At 43.5% G+C, this 25016-nt stretch overlaps 1 protein-coding gene across 2 annotated transcripts in view; it reads left to right on the top strand.

The window, feature by feature from the left end:
* The window catches only part of tsc22d3 (TSC22 domain family, member 3), a 36591-nt gene extending 11798 nt beyond the window's left edge, over positions 1–24793 (top strand). The window contains exons 1-3 of one of the 2 annotated variants that reach the window (XM_010897658.4): positions 21342–21986; positions 22642–22693; positions 23140–24793. In XM_010897658.4, the coding sequence (XP_010895960.1) occupies positions 21865–21986; positions 22642–22693; positions 23140–23430 (465 nt within the window). In that variant the 5' untranslated portion in view covers positions 21342–21864 and the 3' untranslated portion in view covers positions 23431–24793. Of the gene's footprint in view, positions 1–21341; positions 21987–22641; positions 22694–23139 lie in introns of those variants that run through there. The other variant, XM_020045964.3, reaches the window with a different exon arrangement.
* The last annotated feature ends 223 nt before the right edge of the window (positions 24794–25016 follow it).

The raw sequence follows: 25016 nt of genomic DNA, 5'->3' as shown, positions 1-25016 counted from the left end.
GCTGCAGTACCTGGAAGAAAAAACATTACTTCTCTGTTTTGTTCTACATGTTTATGAAGTAATCATTACCCTTACTGGAAAAATAATATCAACATCATGGGGTACTTTTTTAGAAAGTTACTAATTTGTTTTTATATTAGATATATTCATGCCAAAGTCTTTTGTCATGGAACGGGAAAGGCGAAATCATAAGAGAACGTTTTTCTTTGTGTGTATAATTTCTAAGGGACATTCATAGTGTCTTGAATTAAAATAACAGGTTAATGCATTTGCCTCTATCAACGCCCACTTCATTAGAAAGTGACAATTGCTTAAAGTTGTTGCAACATTTATTGCAGAAACTAAGAGAACTTTACAGAAGGCCCTTTGAATTTGAATGCTGTGTTTTTTGGAAAACAGTTGGGAAATTAACTACTTCACAAGACTTTGGCAATCGTTTCATCAGACTGGTGTGAAACATCTTGTTCTAGAATCATCAAAAGACTTCACACCTCTCTCAAAACATGTCACTTTGTATCTGGGGGCAATAGGCGTTCACAAATTTGCTGTTCTTGTGGGCGCTGGAACTTGTTGCTAATAAAATTATTCACAATAAAGGTTGAACGTTTCCGTCCTGGGTTGTGCTGCCTTTTCAACTTTGACAAGATACAGTAGCCCTAAATGATCTGGGACATTGCTAGAAACGTTCATGTTGAATTATTGCATCTGACTGGACTGAAGTCTAATACGGAATCCACATCCCTTATTTTCCTCTGCAGTTCCACAGCTTCAAACACTACTAACCCATATTTTTCCATTGTATGTCCCAAATCACAACTTATTCTCACAACTCTTGGACACATACTTTCGACCTCTGACAAAATGTAGTGCAGGGTATAATTTGGCTCACAGCCTATGTACAGTATAGTTTTAATTTATTTTGGATACTTGTTTTAGGAGAGTGCTTTTATCTGTGGGAACTTTTGGAAAGCGGATGGTTATGAAAACTCTCCTGGGATTTATTGGAAATGGTTTGTCTTGGACTCATTGTCAATAAGCTAGTTCAACATTTAAATCATGTGTCCTTTGCTGGACACCAACCCCTGGGTAAAGCTGATCTTTTTTAAATAGATATTTTTGCTGGATGACTGGGAAACCGTTCATGACCGTCAACTTTTCATGCCGAAGAGCTTGGTTCAATAGATTTATTTGATCGAGTATACATTTACGTAATTTAGCAGACACTTCTCCAGAGCAACTTAGAAAGTGTCTCCAGAGTAGAAAGTGTATATATTTTTCTGTACAGCCCCCGAGTGGAATCAAAACCACCACCCTGCCTTTGGAAGCACCACACTGTTACCAAGTGAACTTCATAGGACCTGCGTGAAGTAGGTTTAAGGTATAAACTAACATCTCAGTACACTTCAGAAAAGATGCATTGTACAACCAGATATAGGCAACTCATAATTTCCAGTCTCTCCGCAGAGGAAAATGTCAGTAAATAGTCAGTAAAAGTGACACAAAACAAAACCTGACAAAAAAACTTTAAAATGAATCAAATTAAAAGCAGTCAGGACATATAGATACACCAAGAATTCCTCCCTCCTTCTCAGCTGTTGAGTCCAATCCCATGTAGGGAACTGCCATTGGGGTTTATCAGAATGCTTCATCCCATTCAGTTAAGTGTGGGTAATTGCAATAAGCTGGTTAAAAATGTCAGTCATCATTGCGGACAGTACATCACCAAACCAATCATCCTTCACTGAGTACTTCGACACCACCCATTAAACCCACACCAAGTCCTGTCTTGATTTGGCTCAAGATCAGTGACTGTACTTAATACTAATGAGCTGGTTTAATGTGTCATTCATCACAGCACAGAGGACAAGGCCTCACCCAATCCAGATCCTCCTTTTTGTTTAGGCGTGCTATATTTTGGGCGTAGGGATCCACAGATGCTAAGGTACCAAGGAACTCAGTCGGGATGTCACCATCGCAATCAGTTACTCATCACAGGACACCACCAAACCCATGTACCCCCCCCCCCCCCCACCAACATCCAGTCTCGATCCTATCGATTCACAGCGAGGACAAAGCAGATTAGGCATGGCTCCGCTTAAACCGTTAGACTGTCCCCGCGAATAAAACAGGCTATTTGTTCAGTCATGCTCCTCCTGCGTTTATCCCAGACCTTTCCGTGCCTTTCCGTGCAGACCAGGGAGCACTAAAGAGCGGGGAGTTGTTTTTTTGCCAAGTGTTTTGTTTTTTTCTCGCGGGCCTCTGATTGTTTCTGGCGATCCCCCAGTAACAGAAGAAAAAACCTTGGCAGGGCTAGATGAGCGAAAAATAACAAGATGCATCCTGTGTAGGCCTTCTCTTGTGTGCATTGTTAACAAGAGCTGGTTGTGCCACGGACGCTGGGTACATGGGGACAACATTAGGCTTCTGGGAGTGTTGCTGTGTGTCCGTTACCATAGCTGGGTTCCAATTAAGTTCTTCCCACTGATTCCAGGGAAAAGTAGTCCGCTACGTAGGGAATATGGTGACTTTTGACTTCATGGAACAAGTATGGATAGTAATTGGGAAAACTATAGTATTTTGCCTGTACTGGCTTGCTGGACTGCTTGGCGCATTCCTTCCGCTAAGATGTCACGGCCGCGATTTTGCCGCTGTAGCGACGGATTTGGACTGTGAATTTGGTTGTTAACACATTACAGGGGTTAAACAGATTGAATGAGGAGTAAGCAGAGGGGCTGAGCTGTGGAACATGGGGACACAGAGAGGAGCTGGCCAACGCAGGCTTAGTTTGGAGGTAGAGATTCCACTGCCAAGAAAGCCAATTGCAGGACACCGAAGCAGGAATGTGAAACACGCCGCTCACTCTCTGTCTCTCTCCCTCTCTGTTCGCATAGCTCTGGAATGGCTTGCATTGCTAAGGCTGGGGTGAAACAGGGACAGGGTTTCACAGTTAATAACTGTGCAGCACATAGGCATACCTTTACATCACGTAACGAAATCTAGTGCAAGGTGTCATGCAGTATATTAAAGGTTGATGGGACAGCTGAAACACGGAGAGGTGAATGTGGGCTTTGGGAGTTGCATAGAGGAGCAGAGGGTTCAATTCCTGGGACCCACTGGTATGGTGGGGTATATATGGATTATACACACTTTTTTGCAGTAGACGCAACATATACACACTTTTTAATTCCCACTGATACGTATCAAAGACGTTTAGTGGACGTCACCCATAACACAGCATAGCAGTAAATAACCCTTGTGGAACATTTAGCTCACAATGCAAAAAATGTACGCACACATTAATCCAAGTTGCTATGAAAGGGTAGGTTAGACTACAGGTTCAGCAGTCGCCTGAGTTGATTATTTTTGTTATTCCTTTTCTGCCGGAGAATGACGGAGGGAACCACACCTCGTGGTGTCACCTTCTTCTGAGATATAAGTTATCCCCTGGGTCATCTCCTTCAAACGAACTATTACTATGTGACGCATAAGTTACCCCTGTGGTGGCAGTCTTCACGCCGCACGCAACCCCCGACTGGCAGGACCGGGGCCTCTTCGACCCACGACTGGCAGGACCGGGGGCCTCCTCGACCCACGACTGGCAGGACCGGGGGCCTCCTCGACCCACGACTGGCAGGACCGGGGCCTCCTCGACCCACGACTGGCAGGACCGGGGGCCTCCTCGACCCACGACTGGCAGGACCGGGGGCCTCCTCGACCCACGACTGGCAGGACCGGGGCCTCCTCGACCCACGACTGGCAGGACCGGGGGCCTCCTCGACCCACGACTGGCAGGACCGGGGCCTCCTCGACCCACGACTGGCAGGACCGGGGGCCTCCTCGACCCACGACTGGCAGGACCGGGGGCCTCCTCGACCCACGACTGGCAGGACCGGGGGCCTCCTCGACCCACGACTGGCAGGACCGGGGGCCTCCTCGACCCACGACTGGCAGGACCGGGGGCCTCCTCAAGCCGTCTACCACCTCTTGACTTGGTTGCACCTGCCGGGGGATGTCCGCCTCCTCTTGAGTGTCTCTAGAGGTTGTCTGCCTTTTGTTTTGGCTGCCGAATGTTCTCTGACAAGGCAGTGGATGACCCTGCGGTAACAGGAATGCCTCACCTGGGTCAATGAAGGTCTCTGGTCCAATTACCAGCCTGCATTCTAAATGGACCCCTATGCGCTATGTTGTGTGCTACCTTTGACCAGTGTCTCCGGGAGTCTGGTCAAAAGTAGAGCATTGTGTAGTGATAGTGGTGGTACTTGGTCCTTTGGTTTATCGATTATAAACCCGCATTTATTCTATTCAATCAAGTCAAATAATTATCCATTTTTATTTTCAATCACGACTTGGCCATGGTCGTTCTGTTGCAAGATGACAAGACAACACAAAGGACCACATATAAAGTAGCACTAATAAAAATATATACAGTATATAAGGTAAGATGCAGTAAACATACATTTCAGCTCTTCTCTCCTAACACTGCAACATTTCAACACTTCGCTAGATGCAACCGATTTGCCCTCGAAAGAGTTTTGGCCTTGGGCTTTGTTTTCCCGACACACTCCTACAGTGTTTATGTGACAGTTATGGTATAAGAGGAACCTGTGGTTGTGTTCTAGCAACCTAATCTCTGTGCCCCCCTTTGGGCCCTGGTCAGAAGTAATGGACTGTGTAAGAGATAGGGTGCCGCTTCAGGGTGGACCAAGGTGAAACTCGTCGGGTAGTGTTCCTAATGACTGTTGACGTGATGGTAACTGTTGTGGTGAAAATGCACGGCTCATTTAAATGAAATAATGAAAGAGTTTCCATACCTTTTTTGGAAAGAGAAGTAATTGAACCAAGTTTGCATTGCTCTGAATGCAATAGATACATTAGCAAGGGTCTTTTTTTATCAAGATTTTTACTAGATGAGTGCTGTCATTAAAGGTGTGGCTTGAGTAGACCAGTCAGTTTACTTGTAATTTACACTAATGATCATGTGCACCAGTCCTTTTAGTATGGAAGACATTAACAAAACAGTGGAGTAAAAACTACGGGTTGAATTGTACTGAATTTAGCTCGGGGCAAAGGTGTGGGCTGGGACTCAAGTGTAAGGTATCTGTTTTACTTTTGATGGTTGGCTTGCTCGCTGTGAATCGATAGGATCGAGACTGGATGTTGGTGGGGGGGGGGGTGTACATGGGTTGTGTCCTGTGATGAGTAACTGATTGCGATGGTGACATCCCGACTGAGTTTCTTGGTACCTTAGCATCTGTGGATCCCTACGCCCAAAATATAGCACGCCTAAACAAAAAGGAGGATCTGGATTGGGTGAGGCCTTGTCCTCTGTTAGATAAAAAGATAGTAGTTTCATTTTTGTCAGACATTATTTTGTCATCTCTTTGATTACTCTGTGGCCTAACATGTTGGCATACTTATCCTTTTCATACAAATTCCAATATTTAAATGAAACAATCAAAAGAAAGGTTCTCGTATTTTTGAAATTGTATTAGCCTAATGCTTATAAGTGGTTGCCTAATGTGAAATAATGATCTTAAGGACAAGATCCTGTGGCAGTTACTGTATTGTAGGTCTTCTTTCAACTCTAAAGATATGTTGCAGGATCCACTGACTTGCAGCCTTTTCTATAACAAAGACACCTGCAAGTAACTCATCAGTTGCCCTAAATATCTGTTGACCTGGTAAAAAGTTTCTGACCAAAGAGGTTTTATGTCTTGCTTTTGCTCTAACCCAAACACTAGGAGTAAAATGGCTCTTTTAATAGCACTTTTCTCATAACTTTTCTCATCTGCAACGCTTTGTGGATATGGGTCATGCTTTTATCCTGTAGTCAAACAGCTCATGTAGTTCCTGGCCATTTATATGCATAATAACCCTGGAGCTATGACATATATTACCAACAAGATATACCATGTCTGTCTTGTCCTATTTGTTTTGGAAATATGAGTAACTGTCTGGGTCTTAGAAGGTGAGCACAAAGCTTCGACCAAGTCCTACCTAGCCGTGGACGGAGAAAATGCACACATCCCTCCAATCCATTAACAAATCATCTGCTGTTCCAGCCAACACAATCTCTCTTTACAGGTGTTGCTATAGAAACAGTCTGTGATAGATGGGCAAAGGAAGATTATTGTGGGTCTTTTATTCCTCCCTGAAGCAACAGGCCATTCAGCAATAAAGCCATGCCCCAGATCTACTTGTTCCATCTTGCCAACTCCTATTGTCGGTCATACGAAAACAATCCAAATGAGTTGGCAAAATAGCCCAATCAGATCCGGGACCGGGCTAATTCAGGTGGGGCCTGCTGTTCCGACTCAATGTCCAGGTCAGTTTGACAGTGCAGCCTTTTTGACTTGGGATATGCCTTTCAGACAGATTACAGAATTATTGTCTGCCCGATAAGCCCGTTCTGTGACAAGAAGCTAATGATGTTTTAAACACATCAGCGTTATTAAGGAGTGCTGTATGTACAGAGAAACACGCCATTTGCACTCGGAATGGACGATACTGACCAACATTCTTTTTATGGCATCTGGACATAGGTTTTTTTCATTCTATGTCTGTTCTGTGGCTTTCTATGGCTGTCTTCGTTTTATTATTATGTCAAACAAAACATGTAAGCAGCCTAGAAATGGTAGAAACTAAATAGTCCAAGCTGGTTATTAGATTATGGGGATATCATTTATATGCACACAGTAGCTTCTACACTTGGATGCTATATATCCCTCTCCCTGGTGATTTATCTCTGGCGACAGCTTTAGAATTAATCATTGTATCTTTATGTAAGAGGAAAACAGAGTTCTATTCGGTTTATTTGCGAAGCGCTCTTGCGAAAAGCTTGGAGCGTGTCTGACTTCACCAAGGATGAAACAATATACGTAAAACAATAAAACAATACTTTCCAAAGGATTAGATAGTACTTGATAGCTTCTGAATGTGGTAAAACTGCCTTCACACAGATGAAGAGTAAGCTGCAAAACAAACCCAGGCTTGAACCTAGTGTTAATGCAATTTGGCTGGACATTACGAGTTTTGAGGAGAAATGTGCCTGGTTTTTGTGCTGTCCATACTCTACAATTTATTTATGTATACTTATTTACAAAAGAAAATGTTTTTTTTTTTAACCCCTGACTAAATTGAAAAAAACTAATTAAAAAAGAAACACACTGGCACCTTTCTCATCACAGAGAGGCCACCACATAACAAGGTAATTGTGTTTTGTGCAGTCAGTCATTGAGTCTCTCAGTAAATTTACCTAAAGAACTGGGAGTACAGCCAAGGCTGCTATCAGAGGAAGCACAGCAGAATAACAGCTGTGTGAGACGAGCCGTCTCTCCCTCCCCAACTCCCCCACCCGTCTTTCTTTTCCCCCGCCTCCTTGTTTTCACCTCCCTATTTTGGTGTTATATTGCAGCTCTGTCAGGCACCTCGACATACAGGGCCAGGGTTCTCCTCAATAGCCCTTTAAAGTCTCTGCTGCATTATAATAAGGAACTACAGTAGGTCACTATCAAATGTTATTTTCTTGGTATAATTCTCAGGTTTTTCTTCATGTCTGTACACTGAAGAGCCCTAATTCACCTGTTCAGTACAAACAAAAACAATGTTATTGAGTTCGCCTCATCAGTTCTACGAAAGCCACAAACACAACACAAACGGATGATAGAATGCACCAATCAACATTTGGAAGTGTGAAGACAAAAGTAAAGACAAAATAAGGGGTAAAAAAAAAAAAATGTGTTAACAACAAGTGAACAATATGCCACTTTCATGGCCGTTGAGCCATCCAGAGTCTACCTAATAATAGTGCCTGTCTGTGCGTAGCTCAACTTCCTGGTGGTCCTTATGACAGACTGGGTCACGGAAAGTTACTTCCTGTGTTCTATTAACCCGATAGTGTTCATCTTCTGAGAGAAAGGAAGAAAAAAAGAACAATGGATATGCGCAGATGATGGCTGTGTTTTTAGACATCTGCCCCACAAATGCCACTGGGGCCTTTTTTCTCTCCAGGAGTGTGTGCCTGAGCCTGGGAGTTGTGTCTGTGCAGGGCACAAAACAACTAGTATGTTTAAGTCCTTGCGGAGGGAGGCGTGTTGGAGAGCAGCTCGCCTAAATGCGTCTGCCTGCCGTGTAAATAGTGGTATCGGTGTCACGGAGCGGTGAAGATTCTGCAAGCCTGACAGGCTCACCTTGTTTCACCCCTGCCGTAGGCATTTGGATTGTCAACACTCCGAACACAAAAAAACACCCTGCCACAAATAAACCTGAACCGGACTCCACAGAGAACACAAAGACAAGTCCAAGGCATGTTAATTACCAACCGCAGACAGGACAGGCTGTGCGATTATAGACAGCTTATCTTGCAGCCGATGAGTTTTAGCCGGCGCTCTGACTATTCGTAAAGACGTGAAAACTAAAAGTTTTAAAGCAGGTGTAAAGAAAGTCATGGGGAGGTTTCAGTCAGGATACATGGCTTAGGCCGCTTCCTATTGACACAAATCAGACTCAGTACGTGGTTCCATTGTCTTAGGTTTCTGTGTTTCTAAATGGGAGCAGTCAGCCAAAGCTCCAAGGCGGTCTTGCTGTCCTCCCGGTGGCCTCTGTTCTTTGGGTCCGAGGTGACGGGGAAGCTCAGCGGTGTGATTTCCCTGCGCGGCGGAACCGTTCTGTAATAACAGTCTGGTCAGGCAGATTACCACCAGGCTCAGTGAAGGGCGTGATGCCTGCTAGCAGCCTCCAGACAGCATTGTCGTTCGGAGAGTCTGAGATAAATATCAGAGAAGAATGCATGCCTCGATTCCTCCTCTGTCTTCACAAGCGTTCGGTTCAAAAGCAGTGCACTTAACAGGAGACAGGGCGAAATTTGGATCTTGCATGTACAGTATTGAAATCATACATTCCTTAGAGATTATGATTATGTTTTGAGCGAGTACGGTCATTGAGTAGGAAAGGGGTGTGGCGCATGGGTGATTTATATCCCAACCTGGCTTTCTTTATTGTGGAAAAAGAACAGTTAATCCACTAATTACGCTTTAGCTGATGTGGTTGTGTTTCTGTTTTCACCAGGCTAGACGAAAAATCAGAAGCAATTCATCGAGGACACACAACATACTGTTCATTCAAGAAGCATGCCCTGTCTCCCATCACCTTTTACTACATCTACTGACATATCACACTGACTTCTTCTTGGTAGTAAACAGAATTATTATAGTGATTTAGATGAGACACAGCCAAAGAACGATCCGTGTCATGTTCTATAAATATATTGGCTTCCTGCAGTAACAGGATTATGCAAAGCTTTAAAGCCTTCACCTTGCGACATGATTCAGATACACTCTGTATGATCCGTGTTCTGTTCAGATGTTGTCCTGACCCTCCAGTCTCTGGATATAACGCAGAAACCTCAGCACTAGGCTTAAACATTAGGCTTATCAGCACTATGTAAGAGTGTCTGCAAATGTCTTTCTTGTCATGCAGAAGAACCAACGGGCCAGAGTATGTGTGTGTGTGGGTGGGGGGCATTGTCACACAAGATTTCTGTGTGACAAGTTGCAATATTTCAGGGATGTGTTGAAACAATGCAATCAGTCATCACTGGCCTGATTTTGATGAAACTGGTGAATGATTAGCCGAAAAGGTAGTCCTTACCTTAATGTAGTCATCGACTGGAATTAGCAGAGTGCAACATCTCAGAGACCACTGGCCCAAGTAACCAGGTACTAGACACACTTCATCTTCTCATGCGTTTATAAGATTACACTGATTTAACCCTTGAGGGGGTAATACAGCATTCAACTGTCCTTCAATAGTAACAATGTCTTGGGTAAAGGATGTATCTTCCCAATGAAACCTCACATCTATAAAACTACACTCATTGCCCAGAGGGGTGGCACTATAGCGATCAACAAAAACATTGTCAGTCGCATGCAATATCCCACATGGCCCAATGGAAGGTGCTGCATCACTTGTGCAGGATTGTGTGTTTTACTGCTGCCTTGAAACGTTCCACAAAGTGTATTTCCATACTCACGCTAAACCAGGACATAGCTGCAGTGTGCATTGTTACCGACTCACAGTGTTTTGGTATTTAGCCAGTTCTTCTCTTGACGGCCTTTGTATCACATTGTTAACAGATCTCTTGCTCTCTGGCATCTCGCCAGTCTCCTGACATGTTTGTGGGAATCACCTCAAGTATGACAGAACGTTCTTCGATGCTGCAGAAAAGATAAGGCCTGCATCCCAAATGGCAGCTCAGTCCCTACCTGGTGTTCTACTTTGGGCCGTGTCTTGGGGGAAAAGTACGGCGCAATAGGGAACTGGCTGTCGTTTGGTACGCATTGATCGTGACACCTAGCTGGCTCTCAGCTCTGACTACGTGGGCAAATGTTTCTGAAACGGCTCAAAACGGTTCGCTTGCGCCTGCCTGGTACATGTCCTCTCCTGGTTGGCTGACTTTTTACGTCATTAATTTTTCATTCCCGCAGCATTATCAACTGTCACTGCACGTTGGAGAATCGTGTTTTACAATTTTATCTCATGAAGAAAACTGAAGAACAAACACACGGAAAGATTGATGTGAGAAGATTCAAACTTGGGTAGTCATTTTCCTTTGACTACACTGTCCTCCCTAAACCTAATCCTACCGGTAGCAGAGTTAAGTCTTAGATGTCTGGTTGGATTTTTTTTGAACAAATAAAGGTAGTGCTTGCCAGGTAATATAGTGGAAATCTACTCCTCTTGAAAGAAGCATCTCCACTCAGCTGAAAAGTGTGCCTGTCTGTTTTATTGCCCGAATCGTTATAAATGAACGTTGTTGACAGAAAGCGACAAGGCCATAAGAAGTTAGTTCGCTTGTTTGTCCAACCATGGTGCTACAGAGAACAGACAAATCGGTCGTATAGTTGGACTTTATCCCCACTCTCTACAGCAGCAGAGTGGTAAGGAAAGCAATTTACATCCTGTTGTGCCACAGATGCTCCTCACAGGAACAGCTAAGAGGCGTGAGGTTAACTTGCTGCCCTGTTCTGATATTTAACAGAGGTCCTCAAGGACCATTGATTTTAATGTCTTTTGTCCAACCTTGGGTTTAAAGAGAAAGGATTATACAGTATGCTGTGGTGTAGTATAAAAGAAATGAACGCAGTTAAGATATGTTTTTGACAGTTTACCCAGCTGTTGCGAAAGGAAATGTATGTAAAGTCTATGGAGTTTAGAGTTTAACTACCATTTTATTTACTCAGTCTGCACCATTGATTATATGTTCATATGGCAGAGTGGTCATTCATCTAGCTTTTTCTGGGACTACAATTAATCAAGAGGTTGATGGCAAACATCAACTAAGCATTATTTTTGTCTGAAGTCTGACAACGTCAACATGAAACACGGAGCTATCATCTTGACGCAGCAATCTGTCATTTCTGTTCTTTTAGAATATTCAAGGAGAAAGTATGCCAAAAGCGTAACTTCAGTCGTTTCTATCTCTATTTCACTATTGTGACGGTGGTGGCAGTTCATTAATCAGGAATTCAGTCAAAAATACGCACAGGAGTAAGAGAACAATCCTGTTTGAATACAGTCATATTGATTTCAAAGATGCTTCAATCAAATATGCAGTTGGTCTTGTTGTCAGAAGATGTGCATTGAGTCCCAAATGAGCCACAGTCCAAAGCACTGTACTACAAAGAGAATACAGGGCAATGTGCTACACAGCAGCCAATAGACTCTCATTAAGCCATGGCATTCTCTCATCTGGTTTACCATCAGAACAACAGAGGGAAATGTACGGTATGTAACTGTGATTGTTGTACTGGGTGACGCTGCCAGTCACATCAATCAGCCTCAGTGACGGGTGCCTCTGTTCCAGTCTGTTAAGTATCGCTGGTTTCATTTCTATCCACTGACCAAAGAACAACAGAATACATCCACCTCATCTTCAATGTAGCCTGACTGAGGGCACAATGTGGAATCTGATCTATCAAATCTACTTCTGCACGTACACAATAGTAAGTGGAGGTACACAACCCCCCCCCTCACCCCCCACTGTGTCTGTGGCCTTAGGCGTGGCTCAGAGGTGGGGGGGGGGGGCTTTGAACTCAGGAAAGGCTGGTTCCTGTTCCTGTCAGCTCCCAAACAACTCCCCCCACCCCCACCACAAGCTCCTACAGCACAACTTTGTTACATCAAATAGCCTAAACCTTTGATGCTGAGAATAAAAACGAACCTCGGCCGAATCTGTCAGGTTTCACCAACGCCCATGACGTCACGTAGGTCCAGCTGGGATTTTCAGGTCCCGGTCTCAGTGTCTCGTCTTTCGCGTTTCGGCCTGAAGGGCGGAGACGCTTCTGAGTCGACGGAGACAAGTTTTCGCTGGGACGGCGAGATGTACGGGAGGGGGGCGGTGCTCGATGGAGCTCTCTTCCGCTGCTTGACAGAGAAACAACTTGAGAGGCGTCGGGGTGGGTGGGGGGTTCCGGGCGGGGGACCAGCACAGTGATTCATAGAGCGTTGTCCTCCTGGGCATTATGGGATATTCATGATATATTTATGAGCCGGGGATTGGCGCTGTGGGAGTCAGGCACCACACAGATATATGTGTGTGTGTGTGCGTGTTTGGTGGTGGTGGTGGGGGTCAGTCCTGGCCCTGCACTTTCCATACACACACATAAACACACACACACACACACACACATACTGCAGAAGGGGTCATGCTGTGAAGCCTCACTTCTCTCTGGAAGCTGCACTCCCCTTTTACTCTACATAACACACACACACACACCATTAATAAGACACACAGACAGAGATGGTTTCTGAGATAACAAACAGTTCATTATTAATGAGACACTATGGTGAACAGATTCCGGCATCATGGCTCGGAGTACGCCGAAGCTGCAGTCACATCTGAAACACTTTAGTCTGCGTGTTTTGTCACGGCAACCTACTTCTATTAGTGCACTGCTTGCTAGAGCTAGGTCAAACGTAGTGTGCTATGTAGGCTAGAAGACGGCCACTTAGGACTCAGTATTGGATGCAGTCAAAACAGGAACAGTTCTGTCTGGTTTCAGTGCTTTTCTAGATGGGGTCAGTTAGCACAAACACAGACTATGGTTACTGAACTGTAAACATTGGGAAGTGCCTTTCTTTGAGGCCTTACTCACATGCAACATGAACAACAATTTTGTTACTAGCCATATCAGATTGCCCCATAGCCTAGAGCTAGCTCTGTGTGGAACAAAGCACAGGTTGAGAACCAAAAGCCTAGGCCTCTGTCTTATACCAGCGCCGATCCCAGATAACATGTTGCCTTTTAAATCCTAATAAATGAGTGGATAGGACGCCAATTTCATTCAATTGAATAAAATCAATATAACATAAAATGAAAGACTTCTATTCTGAGACACGTCCTGGATGCAGCAGGGCGTGAAGTTCAGCGCTCACTACTACAGGTCGCTCTGGATTAGAGTGTCTGCCCAAGGTCAATAAGCTCAGTTTAAGGAAGGGTGTAAGATATAGAACATACTGAATGCAACATCTGTGGGGAATTCTTTGTTGTCGTTCATTTAACTGGTCTAGTTCTGACTCTAACTGGCCTAGGCAATACAGTAATCATTGTGGAACTCTACGTAGTCTGTGACTTGATTTGTAAATCTCATTTTACCCTGGGCTCCTCCCCCCATGGTTTCGCTATCAGCGTTCTAACCCTGACAACAGACTTGGGCTGCGTCCAGAATGACACCAGAGGGCCATCGCGCTGACTGACTCCTGCGCTACTTCACGTTCACGACAAGTCACCGAAAGGCACTCTGCCTTTTTTCCCCCCGTTTCGTTCCCGCCTAGCCAGTTTGATCCAGATATTTCTGGTTGACCAGACCGAGACGGACAGTGGGAATCCTCCATCCTCAGTCCCGACCTCGCCGACAGGTCACCCAGCTGTTCACGGGGGGGAGGGAGGGAAGAAGGGACCAAGGGAAGAGAAGAGGCGGCAGGGAGAGGACGCGTGCAACCTAACGTCTACAGGGAAATAGTTCATTAACCTACATCCCTCACAGTGGACATGGTTTGGAGTGAATAGTGTTACTCTCAGCACACGTTATACCGTATGCTGTCAGCACTGCCCCTATTCCTTCATCAATCCTTCTATTAGGACCAGACAAGCGTGTGTCCGCGCCCGCGAGTTAGGAATCAAAGACAAACAGATGACTTTGAACTCTGTAACCTTTTGTTCTCGTACATGAGTCAACTCCAGGCAGCTCACACTCCACAAAGATGTTTCCTTAGAAGGCTGGCTGAAGGCCGTAGCATTTCAGCTTTTCATGCTTTGGATTGAGTTGTCCCGGAACACTTTTGCTTTGCACGCCAACACTACCTGGGTCTGAAATGGCACTCTATCCCTATTTAGTACACTACTTTTGACAAATGCCTATGATTTGACAGACTAATTTGCAGGGAATGGCAGGACCTTTCTATTTGTATACAGTATAGAGCAACTCAGTATACAGTATAGAGCAAAAATTTCAAAATGTTCTAATTTAGTTTCATGCAAGTCATTTGGAAAAAGTTATAATTTTAAGAAACTTTTGAGGGTGTAATGGACAACTATGTCATGGGTTTTTAATGGAAAACTATGTCATGCAATTCTTAAAAATTTTTCCCATAGGTGGTCTACTGTAAATATGCCCTGAGAGTAATTTGAGAGCAAAGATTTTTGCTGAAAGAACAGCAGGCCAGATTGCTCCCATGCAGCAGTGTTACATTTGCACCAGAGGGAGCAGCTTTGAAATCATTTCCGGCAACTCTTAACATTTTGCCTTACCGGGGAAAACATTTTTGCAGTTCCAAAATATGGTGTGTGAAGGTCAAAATATTCAGTGGTTTGACCTTGATTACTAGAAATAAAGATAGCTGGTGGCTAAACTGTTTGGCTCATGAAGTGACTGTCACATTAAAGCTCCTGATGTACTGTTACACTTAAACCCCAACCCATGTTTTTTCTACCATTCAAACTCTCAAAAGCAAGTTCAAGGCTAAAGACTTGTTCTTTTTGCTGGGTTAGTGGGCAGGCTCCTAGGCGAATGAAAACAGGAGCTAAACTAGAAAAAAAAAATACATTCCGTAGTTCTGTTTACACGCATTTATGTTTAAGGCAGACAGCCCAGAATTTGATTTAGATTAATGGCCTACGGTTCCAGGGAAGCTGCAGGCCTTACAAAGATTTCATAATCACAAGTTAGACAATTACAATAATCAGATCATGCAGAGGGAAAATATAAAAACAAAGAGGTGAACGTCTGCCTGTGTCGAACTGACCTTCACATAATTCACGTAACAACAAAAGACCTCCCTATTAGTCACTGAATGCCATCAAATGACAACACTGGACGGTTGGCCTCCGCTGGCTTCCATTTTGCATCGCAGCGGCCCCGCGACCTTCAGGGCACTCATTCATTCTTTCTTCATTGAGGTCACTGAGCTCTTTACCGGGACGACACAGAGGGGCGAGTGGGTACTGGAAAACCACCAGCCACGGTCTTGCCGGCTGATCTAAACGGGACCCGTGTGCACCTCATACGGACCGGGCGGCGTTTGTTCTGTCACCGGGCACCGTCCAGACAGCCTCTCTAGTGAAGACTAATTAGCGGCTGTTATCACAGATGTTTCACCAAACAGGGAGGGTCACACAGTTCACCGTCAGGAGGCTGACACCTGGGGACACACGCCCTTGACTCGCTTGGGTGTAGACCTTAGGTACGTTCCAAACGGCTCCCTCTTCCCTATCCAGCCTCCGGCTAAGTGCTCCACGGGGCAATTTGGGACGCGCGGCTGATGGTGAAGATTGTGCGGTGTCTGCCGTTTTTTTTCTATTCAAATAGTCTTACATAACCATCTCTCCGGCGGCTTCGGGTGGCAGGTGTTTGGCTGTCTGAAAAAAAGGTTGTCACTGCGGAGGCTGTCCAGACCACATAGTCAGACGGAGGTGAATCACAGGCGTGGGCACAACAACAGTACTGATGTAAATAGAGTCTGTTTATCAGAAACCTTTGGGCAACAGTCAAAGTTAGGGCACTGTAAAGATGACAGGGCGCCATCAGGGACTCAGATATACAAATGCCCTCCTAGGTGTTTGGAGTAGCTATATGTTCACGGCCTTCTGGGCAGCGTGGCTTGGAACGGCCTTCCTTATTTTCTTCTTCCAGAAGATAATCAATTCGATAAAATCTGCCGGATTCGTTTAGGCAGATAATCACAGCAGCGGTACACACCCATGAAAGATACTTGACGCACTGGTCGGTGCCAATATGGCCACAGTGGAGCTATGTACTCTGTGGTGATGACTATCTCATCATGTTTTATGCTCTTTCTGATCAAATGACTCATGATAGTCCTCTCTTTTAGACAGCCTCTAGAATTCATAAGAAACAGAAGTCATTGTATTGTAGCTTGGAATTGATTGTAAATCCATGAAGGGTGATCAGCAGTCAGACGTCCTAAGGGTTAAGGTTAAGATTAGAGTGGAGATGCCAGCAGAACTATCTAAATAACTCTGTTCTCTTTACAGCATTTTTTGCACATGTTCCATATTATTCTGGTCAAAAGAGGTGAACATTTTTAGGAATAGTGTTCCATTTGAGTCACAATCCTGTAGTTTAGAAATGAGATGACAGGGATGTTCCCAAACGTTTTTTGTTTGATGGGGAATTTGTCTTGAGGAAACTGTTGGTCATTTCTGGTTTTCTAACTTTAACCCTAAACCTAACCTCAGTACTGTGATCCCTAACCATAACCTAATCTTAAATGTAATATGTTAGAAGATTATTTTATACTCATGATACAATCACAATGGAATATATAATAACAACACTATTTAGTGATCAACATAGTAGCGAAATGTAAAGGACCAACATAATTGTAAGAGTAACGTGCATTGATATAGCAATTGAGATATGTTGATATTGAATGTAAATTAAGTTGACTAGCTGCATGGGAACGTTATTCCTAGGATACATGGTTGCACAGAGATTATATTGTCTTGTTTCATGGTATTAACATTGATCTGTCCTACAGTCCCACATCAAACAAGAACCATATTGAAATGTTTCTGGTTAGTATTCACTGGCATTCACTGGCACGGTTAAATCATCTTCGTTCAGCTTAATGTGTCAAATCGAGCAAAGGTTTATAACGGATGTCATCTGACAGTTAATTTGCGACCTTCAAGAATTGGAAACTACACTAACAAAGGTGAGAAGAAAAGAAAAGAAATACTAATTACAACTGTGCCAGATGCTTAAGACTGAGCAGCATTTTTAATAGTCTATTACTGTTGTTTTGTCTGGTAGGTAGCCAGACATTCTAGAACCTTCCCTAACTATTCATGGTATGATTGTGTCACACCTTCCTCTTACATTAGCACAGTAATTACCTGCACTGTGAAAGCAAAGCCTGCTTAATTAGTGACTTCTATAGCTCTTTAAAGATTAAGACTGACATATTTTCCATCTCCCAACTTCACTAGTATTATGCCATTGTTTTCAACATGATGTCGTCCTGCTTTGACTTGTTCTTTAATGTGAACACCCTTTAAGGAAACATCTTTTATGCTATTTTCTCTCAACGTCTCTATTAAATATATATTGTAGCATCTGGCACTGTCTCGAACCCGCAACCTTTTGCTCCCCAGGCGGGCACACTAACCATTGCTCCAAATAGGGATATCCCTTTTGAAGGGGCGAGCAGCGGCCCTACCAAGGTCGCTACAATATGAATGTGAAAAAAATACGTATCCCCGGTACGAAACAGTGCCAGTAGACACTGCACACATCTCTGAAACACTGACATTTCTAAAGAAGAACATACTGTAGATTAATAGCATGAAATAGTTATTAAATAAAAGTATTTGGCAACATGTTCCATGTCCTAGAACAATGAAACGTTTTAAAACGAACACAACCAGGGTTTAACTGAACTCTAGAGATACGTAGGTATGACGGTTAAAGAAGATAACCCGTTAAAATTCCAGTGTGCTTTGCACAGATTAAATCAGCCATCAATTAAACCTTTGAGACATTTCTCAATTGAAACAGGAAATTAACCTCTCTCTGAATGAGATACCCATTGAATTCCCATTCAGGTCGGCAGCTGCTGCATGAAGATGGTTGCTCAAGGTTGAATCCTAAAACCTCTTTGGAACCTCACATGACGAGTGTCACTGTGATATGCCACATACATAAAGGCCTTAGTTCACATCCAAAGCCATACTTGCCAGTTCTCCTTGTGCGTTTGAGAGAGAAAGAGAGGGGGAGAGAGAGCGAAAAAAACTACCACACAGAAACAATGGTGAACAACGGAACATTGAACTGAAACCAGCAAAGTACCCGGGTTTGTCCATTACACCCTCATTCGTCGGGTTGGAAGTTAGGATGGGAGCCTGTCGATCGCGACCGCGCGTTGTACCAGTCTCTCGTCAGTCCGGGGACGGGCCTTTTCTTTCACCGCCATCACCCGGGCAGGACCAGCCGACGGTCCAACGAATAACCCAGACGCCTACTGCTGTCTCAACACCGCTGCAGACTCAGAGACGTCTGAGCAGCGTTGCCAGAGCAATTAACTACCACCAACTCCCCTATTCTCCTGGTCTGTCCCAGCGAGGGTATCGGCGGTAAGTTGCCGTAGGAATACGTTTCAGGCGTTGTTGTTTTGAATTTGGAGTGTGCTGGGTGGGCAAGGCGTGATGGGAGCGTGGGATGGCTAAATGGGTTATTACAATCTCAGGTGAGGCTGCTATTGGTGGATTTGTAACTGTTTAATAAACGATGACAATATTTTATTCCTCTGTATAATTCAATGTCATTGGCCTGGATTTCTGGACGTACTGTGTTGACAGTGGTTCAATGCATAAAACGATTTCATATTAATTCGTTTATTTGAAGACGAAATGAGAAAAACGGTCAATGCTCTCATGGACGTGTGTTTGTCTCCCAGTGGCACAGTGAAGTCCATTGTTTTGTGGGTGAAGACTCTGCATTGTGTTTCCACAGTTGAAGAGTGTGTCACAGACATCTCTACTATTCTCCGGCTGACACGGTGATGAGTAGGTTTTCATTGTGTCTGATCTCAACTTGTCAGTCAATGGCCGTTTTTTATTTCCTTCTTCTATTCTCTGTGTGGTAGGCTTCACTTCAGGGTGATCCGTTATGTTGAGTACAAGGTATTCCATTGACTCCATGGCCATAAACCTATCTCACATATAATGGGATAATCATTGCTCTCAGCTGCAGAGAAGACACACAGTACTTAAGACTGTGTCCCAAATAACCCCATTATGTCCTTTGGTGAGGGCCCAAAGAAATGTATGGGAAGTATACTATGGGGTGCTTTTCGGGATGTTGACAGCTTTACAAGGCCTCTGGATCTAGATGAGCAAGACAGACAGAGCACATCTTATGTAATGTGTTTTTTCTTCTCTGTCAGACCAGCATACCTGATGGAAAGCCTGGTTCATATCAACGCCTCCTGTATAATGACACTGACTCATAGATTCTGTTGTATCCTTTAGGGGCGAACCCAGCAAGCTCAACTGTCTGGTTGACAGTTTCTAATATTGTACAAACGGGAGACAAACTGGGGTTAATGTGGCTGGTGTGACGCAGCCAAATTAGGTTTTGGAGAGCACCACTGATTTAGCTCAAATTCTCATGGTGAGAAGTGCAGGAAAAGCACCTCCCTTTCTGTCCCTACCTCAGTAATAATAGTAATTGTATAAGTGGTATTGCTATTAACTTTAACTGCAATAGCAATACTGTAATCGTAGTCTCTTGCTTTCTGTGTCACTTTGTCTTGGTGTCTCTGTCTTTCTCTCTCTGTGTATGAGTGTGTCTCTCTGTATCCAGTGGGTTATATCAGAACACAGGAGATCAGTACAGGATATGCCTTTATAGCATACCTGAACTAAATGACAGCCAATTACAATGCCTACCCCCCAGAGTGTGATTCCAACCAGGCAAAATAGATCCATCCTTACATCTAGCTCCGTAATCCAAATTGCACTCTCTTCCCTACATAGTACACTCCTTTTGAAAAGAGCCCTATGGCCCAGTCTAAAGCAGTGCACTTAACCGGGAATTGGGTCGCATTTGGGACGGAGACATTTCCACCACTAACCCTCTGCTGCCCTGTTTGGTATTAAACAGCACAGCATGAAATCAGAAGTGACAGGTATTATTGGCACTAATAGGTTCAATGTTTCTCGGTTAAAGGCCAACCTGCGGTATGGAAAACTATCAAACTTCTCCTCATTTAATCTGAAAACACACATTGCGTGGTTCATCTGCTACTGTGTCCAGAGGAGGGGTAGTCTGACAGTGTTCACCACTCACTCTGTATTTGTAAACTACTTTTTTCTCTTTTTGGACGGAGGTTGTACAACTGGGTTAGAAATAACAGTTATGTAGCCAAACATAAGTCATGTGGTAATGATTGTGCATTGACCAGTTTTATTGTTGAGTTTAGTTATCTTAACTTGCCTTCTGCATGTGCTTAGCTGTATAGTGTAATTTCTTCTTTTTGTTATTGCCTGTATTTTTTACATTAGTTATTTGGTACTGTGTGTTGTCATGTGCCATTGCAATTGAATGCCTTTGGCCAGATCATTAGTTTACATGGCTATTGGATCTGAATTTACTTACAGTTATATAAAATATAAAGGAAATATATGCAGACTAATATGTAGGCTAATTATTCTGTAGATCTAGCCAAGGCTCTTACCAAGAGAGACAGTGGTTACTGCTTATAGTATCACACAATTTCATGCTGGCCCCCAACTGAATCAAACCCACTAGTCTGGCTTTATAAGCACTATGGTTTACCAGTTGAGCTACACGGGGTCGTTGTGTTGACAGTTACATGTGCCCTACAAAGATAAGAAAGCTGTAAATATTTATGAAAAGGTGTAACTTCAGGTCTCGCCACCAGAGGGTGTCAAAGTTCTAGGGTAGATACGCTTAAATTAGTAAAACCAATAGAAGTTACTAGACCCTTGTAGGGATTTCCCTAAAACTTCAATTGGGACAATACTGTAATATCTTCTACTATTGCAACTGCAAATAAAACGGATTTCATTCTACAAACAGTAATGGGACCTCGTTTTATAAAACAATAATGCATGCGTTAATATTAAACAGCATAAATGTACTAAATATTTTAACAGTCTGTGTATATATTTGCCTCTATAACTTTTTTATTATTATGACCTATCTCTTGCACATGGTCCACAAAGTAAATATGAAGTATTGAATAAATTCAAAAGTAGCAATAAAGTATAGGATTAATAGGCATACATTTATTTAACACAGTTCAGTTGTAGCTGAAAGTATCAACTGATGAAATACCATAAAGATAAAAAAACGAATGTTAAGTCTTAGGGGATTTTCTGCATATTAGACTTTTTAGCAAACATAACCATTAAAAAGCGGCAAGAATGCAAGCACACACTTCTTTTGCATTTGTTTGGCCGGTTTTGTTATTGTGATTGTACGAGTTCAGAAAAGGGGCACTCATGCCAGTGGAGTTCATTTGCATAATTTATTCTGGTGTCATATGACGTCACGACACTGTTCAGTTATAATGACTGCGAGTGGCAGAAATAGAATCATTCGATGAAACCTAACGTGGCGCAAGTAACAGTTGAAATCAATTTGCTGCACAACACTCAACTCCACTCACAATAAGAGCAACCGAATCGAGTCGTTCCTTGCGTCGTGCGATAAAGCTGAATACTGTAACTACGGATTTGTAACAAGATAGGTAGATTTATCTACTCAACCAAACGCAAACGTGGCGAGAACCATCATCCAAACGGGTCTAGTCCTGAATATGACAACGGAAATCTTCAAAACGCCAATGGAGGTTGCTGTCTATCAGTTACATAACTTCAGCATCTCATTCTTCTCCTCGTTAGTTGGAGGAGACGTGGTGTCTGTAAAACTCGACAACAGGTAAAAAAAAAAAACATTATTTTTGAGTAGGCAAAATTTGATGGATAATGTATGCATATACCTAGGCTAATAGATTTAATTCGAAATATCAAATAATATTTTTCAGTGCAAGGTAAATAAATTGTTTAAATAACTAACAATTATACTATTTTCGGTTGTCATTTGTATATATTAGTTACTATATTCGATTAAATCGATTGCTCTAAGCAAGCGCTTCAGCAGTAGACTCCCGCCGTATCTCTGGACTTCGCTCTTCCCGCAGGGCGCGTCCTCTAATGCAAAAAGTAGACTATTTTGAAACAATCAGGATGCAAATAGCAAACATGTCATTGCTGCCAGTTAAAAAAAACAAAAAACGATTGAGTATGTCTAGTTTACAACTAAAGTGTCATTCTGGGACAAGGATATGTGCTGGCTGTTTTCCCATAAACGTGCCATTGGTTGCATTTACAATCCATTAACACAAATAGACGTACACACAAAGTGATTATTTGAAATAGATAATGGAATGCATTACTTTAAGTTATATGTTGCCATCCATATTGTCTGGTGTCAGCATATGAATGACAGTGGTCTACTCTACTACACATGCCCATGTGTTTGTTTTGCTCAGTTGGACTGGTTGATTTATGGTTTCTCTTACTTTCCTCCACAGTGCCTCTGGTGCTAGCGTTGTTGCTATCGACAACAAGATCGAACAGGCAATGGTATGTATCAGCAACATTAGAATGATTACCTTTATCATTAATTCCATCACCTATTGCATGACCCTTAAACTTGCACTAAGCTATTCCATATCCCACCACATCCATGCCCTTAGAAATTGCATGCATTGCTAATTATAGCTGTGAAAACCATTAGTCAAGTAGAGTTATAGCATGGGACTGCATGTGCCTGCACAGTGCTGCCCTCTCAGTACACGTGATGTTGCGCGTGGCTGTGTTCTTTCTGCTACGTTACCACTCAGAAAGGGAGACAAGCTGGAAGCCATGCTGTGCACCTCCATAGCCAGATTATTAACGTCTAATCCACCTTTGACCGTAATACAGATCATATATGTAGAAATTATTACAGCCATATGGTTACTACATGTTCCTACATGTTTGTAAGACACATTATGTAACTGTAGGCTTTCTTTCTCTCCCTGTTTTAGGATTTGGTGAAGAACCACCTGATGTATGCGGTCAGGGAGGAAGTGGAGATCCTCAAAGAGCAGATCAAGGAGCTTGCTGAGAAGAACAACCAGCTAGAGCGCGAGAACAGCCTCTTAAAGAACCTGGCAAGTCCGGAACAGCTGGAGAAGTTCCAGGAACGGGTTCCGTCCGAGTCTGACACCATGGTTCCACTGCAGCTGGACAGCCAGTACCAGCGCCAGGCCCAGATGGGGCTTCGACCCCTGACCCCCGACCAGGCCTGTCCCATCAGCGCCGGCTCCGCTGTATAAGTGGCTCTGCTTTGGGACGAGCAGAGCCAGGAGTCAAGTTCCAATTGTTAACTAATCGTCTCTGCCGACTTCAATGAAGCTGTCTGTAAAAGATGATGAAACGCCGTGTTGTTGAGAGCAACACGAAAAGACGCTCCAACTTGCGGCCGTAGGCGGCTATAAGCAGAAATAAGCCGTCCTACCACACCTAGACTATCTCTCTTTAGACAAAAGCGCTAAACGAGAGGGCTCACTTAGTAGCCAGCGGGAGAGCGCTTGCATTGCGACAGAGGAGTGGCTCCGACCTGCAGGACCCAGGAGGGCCAACCCTCGCCCCTCTTTAACCCCCACCCCGCTACAGAGGAAGGGGGACTAAGGGCTAAGAGACTGGGCTGACCCCGGGACCTGATCTTGGGGACACCACTTCCACGCCGGGGTGGCCTGTTCCCTCAGCTTCACCAGGTCCAGCCGAGGAAAAATAGACCAAGAAGCCCCCGCCCCCGTCTCCACTATTTCCAAAGAGTGGGTTGACTTCGTCGGACTTTCTGATATCACAAGCTCTGTGCGGTTCACACAAGAGAGTCAGTCGTCCGTAGCAAGGCTGCTCCTACCTAGCACTGTCTACAGTACTTTTAGTCTTTATCACTATCACATATCAAATGGAAATAATTAAACCTAAGCTTCAGTCAAAAAAGTAGAGGAAGAAGATCTAGGAGCTGTTGGAATGGGCCTGCTGGGTCTTCAGCCTCATGTGCTGACTGATTACCGTAATAATGATTCATAACAGCGTTGCTTGTATTCTGTGCAGTTGGGGTGTGCTGCTTATTAGGGAGGATTCTGCTATTCTACTTTAGTTTTGTGATTCTGAATAAAATCGAATTGTTGTTAATAGGAGCATGTTCAGTTAAATGATTTATTAGGATGGAAGTATCTACTACCTATTTTGTCTTATCTCTGTACAATTTACTACAGTTTTACAAAAGTGAGTATTACGTTGCTAAGTAGGCAGGAGATGGATTTGAGCAGCTGGTGTCATACAGGCTGCCAATGCAATCCTGACCTATGGAACTTTTTGTGTTCTGCATGTTCAGGTGCGAACTTCAACTTGAAACAATGGCATGACAACAGTGCCTATCTCCACAACAGAAACCATGTTGCCAGAATGGACTTGTTGTGTAACTACCAAAGACTTTGACTCAAAATGAAACCAAGAATCCTGGACCATGTGTACATCTTTGTTCACAGGGAGAACTCTTGATAGGAGTAATGTTGTTTTTTTAACGTTGGGTATTGTTGCCGTATTGTATCCATGATACAGGTCTTTTTCAGAATGTGATGGATGCGAAGTGCACATTTGCAATAAACCTTATGTTTACATAAAATATTTTGTTTCCCTTTCAGTTTTTGTGAGGGCACTACAAGGACACTACAATCAGATTAGGTGTAGTTGCATTCCAATTAATTTAGACTACTCTAGAGTGTTAATTATAAAAACTATAAACCCCAAACCAACTTCATATTATTCATCATTCATGGTGAACTCTGGTTGCTTGAGAAGGATGTTTGGATAATATTTCAAAATTTTTTTTTTGTATATTTAAAAAAGC

The sequence above is a fragment of the Esox lucius genome, chromosome 4 (assembly GCF_011004845.1).
Source record: "Esox lucius isolate fEsoLuc1 chromosome 4, fEsoLuc1.pri, whole genome shotgun sequence".
NCBI lineage: Eukaryota > Metazoa > Chordata > Actinopteri > Esociformes > Esocidae > Esox > Esox lucius.
This window is presented reverse-complemented; position numbering and strand designations above follow the sequence as displayed.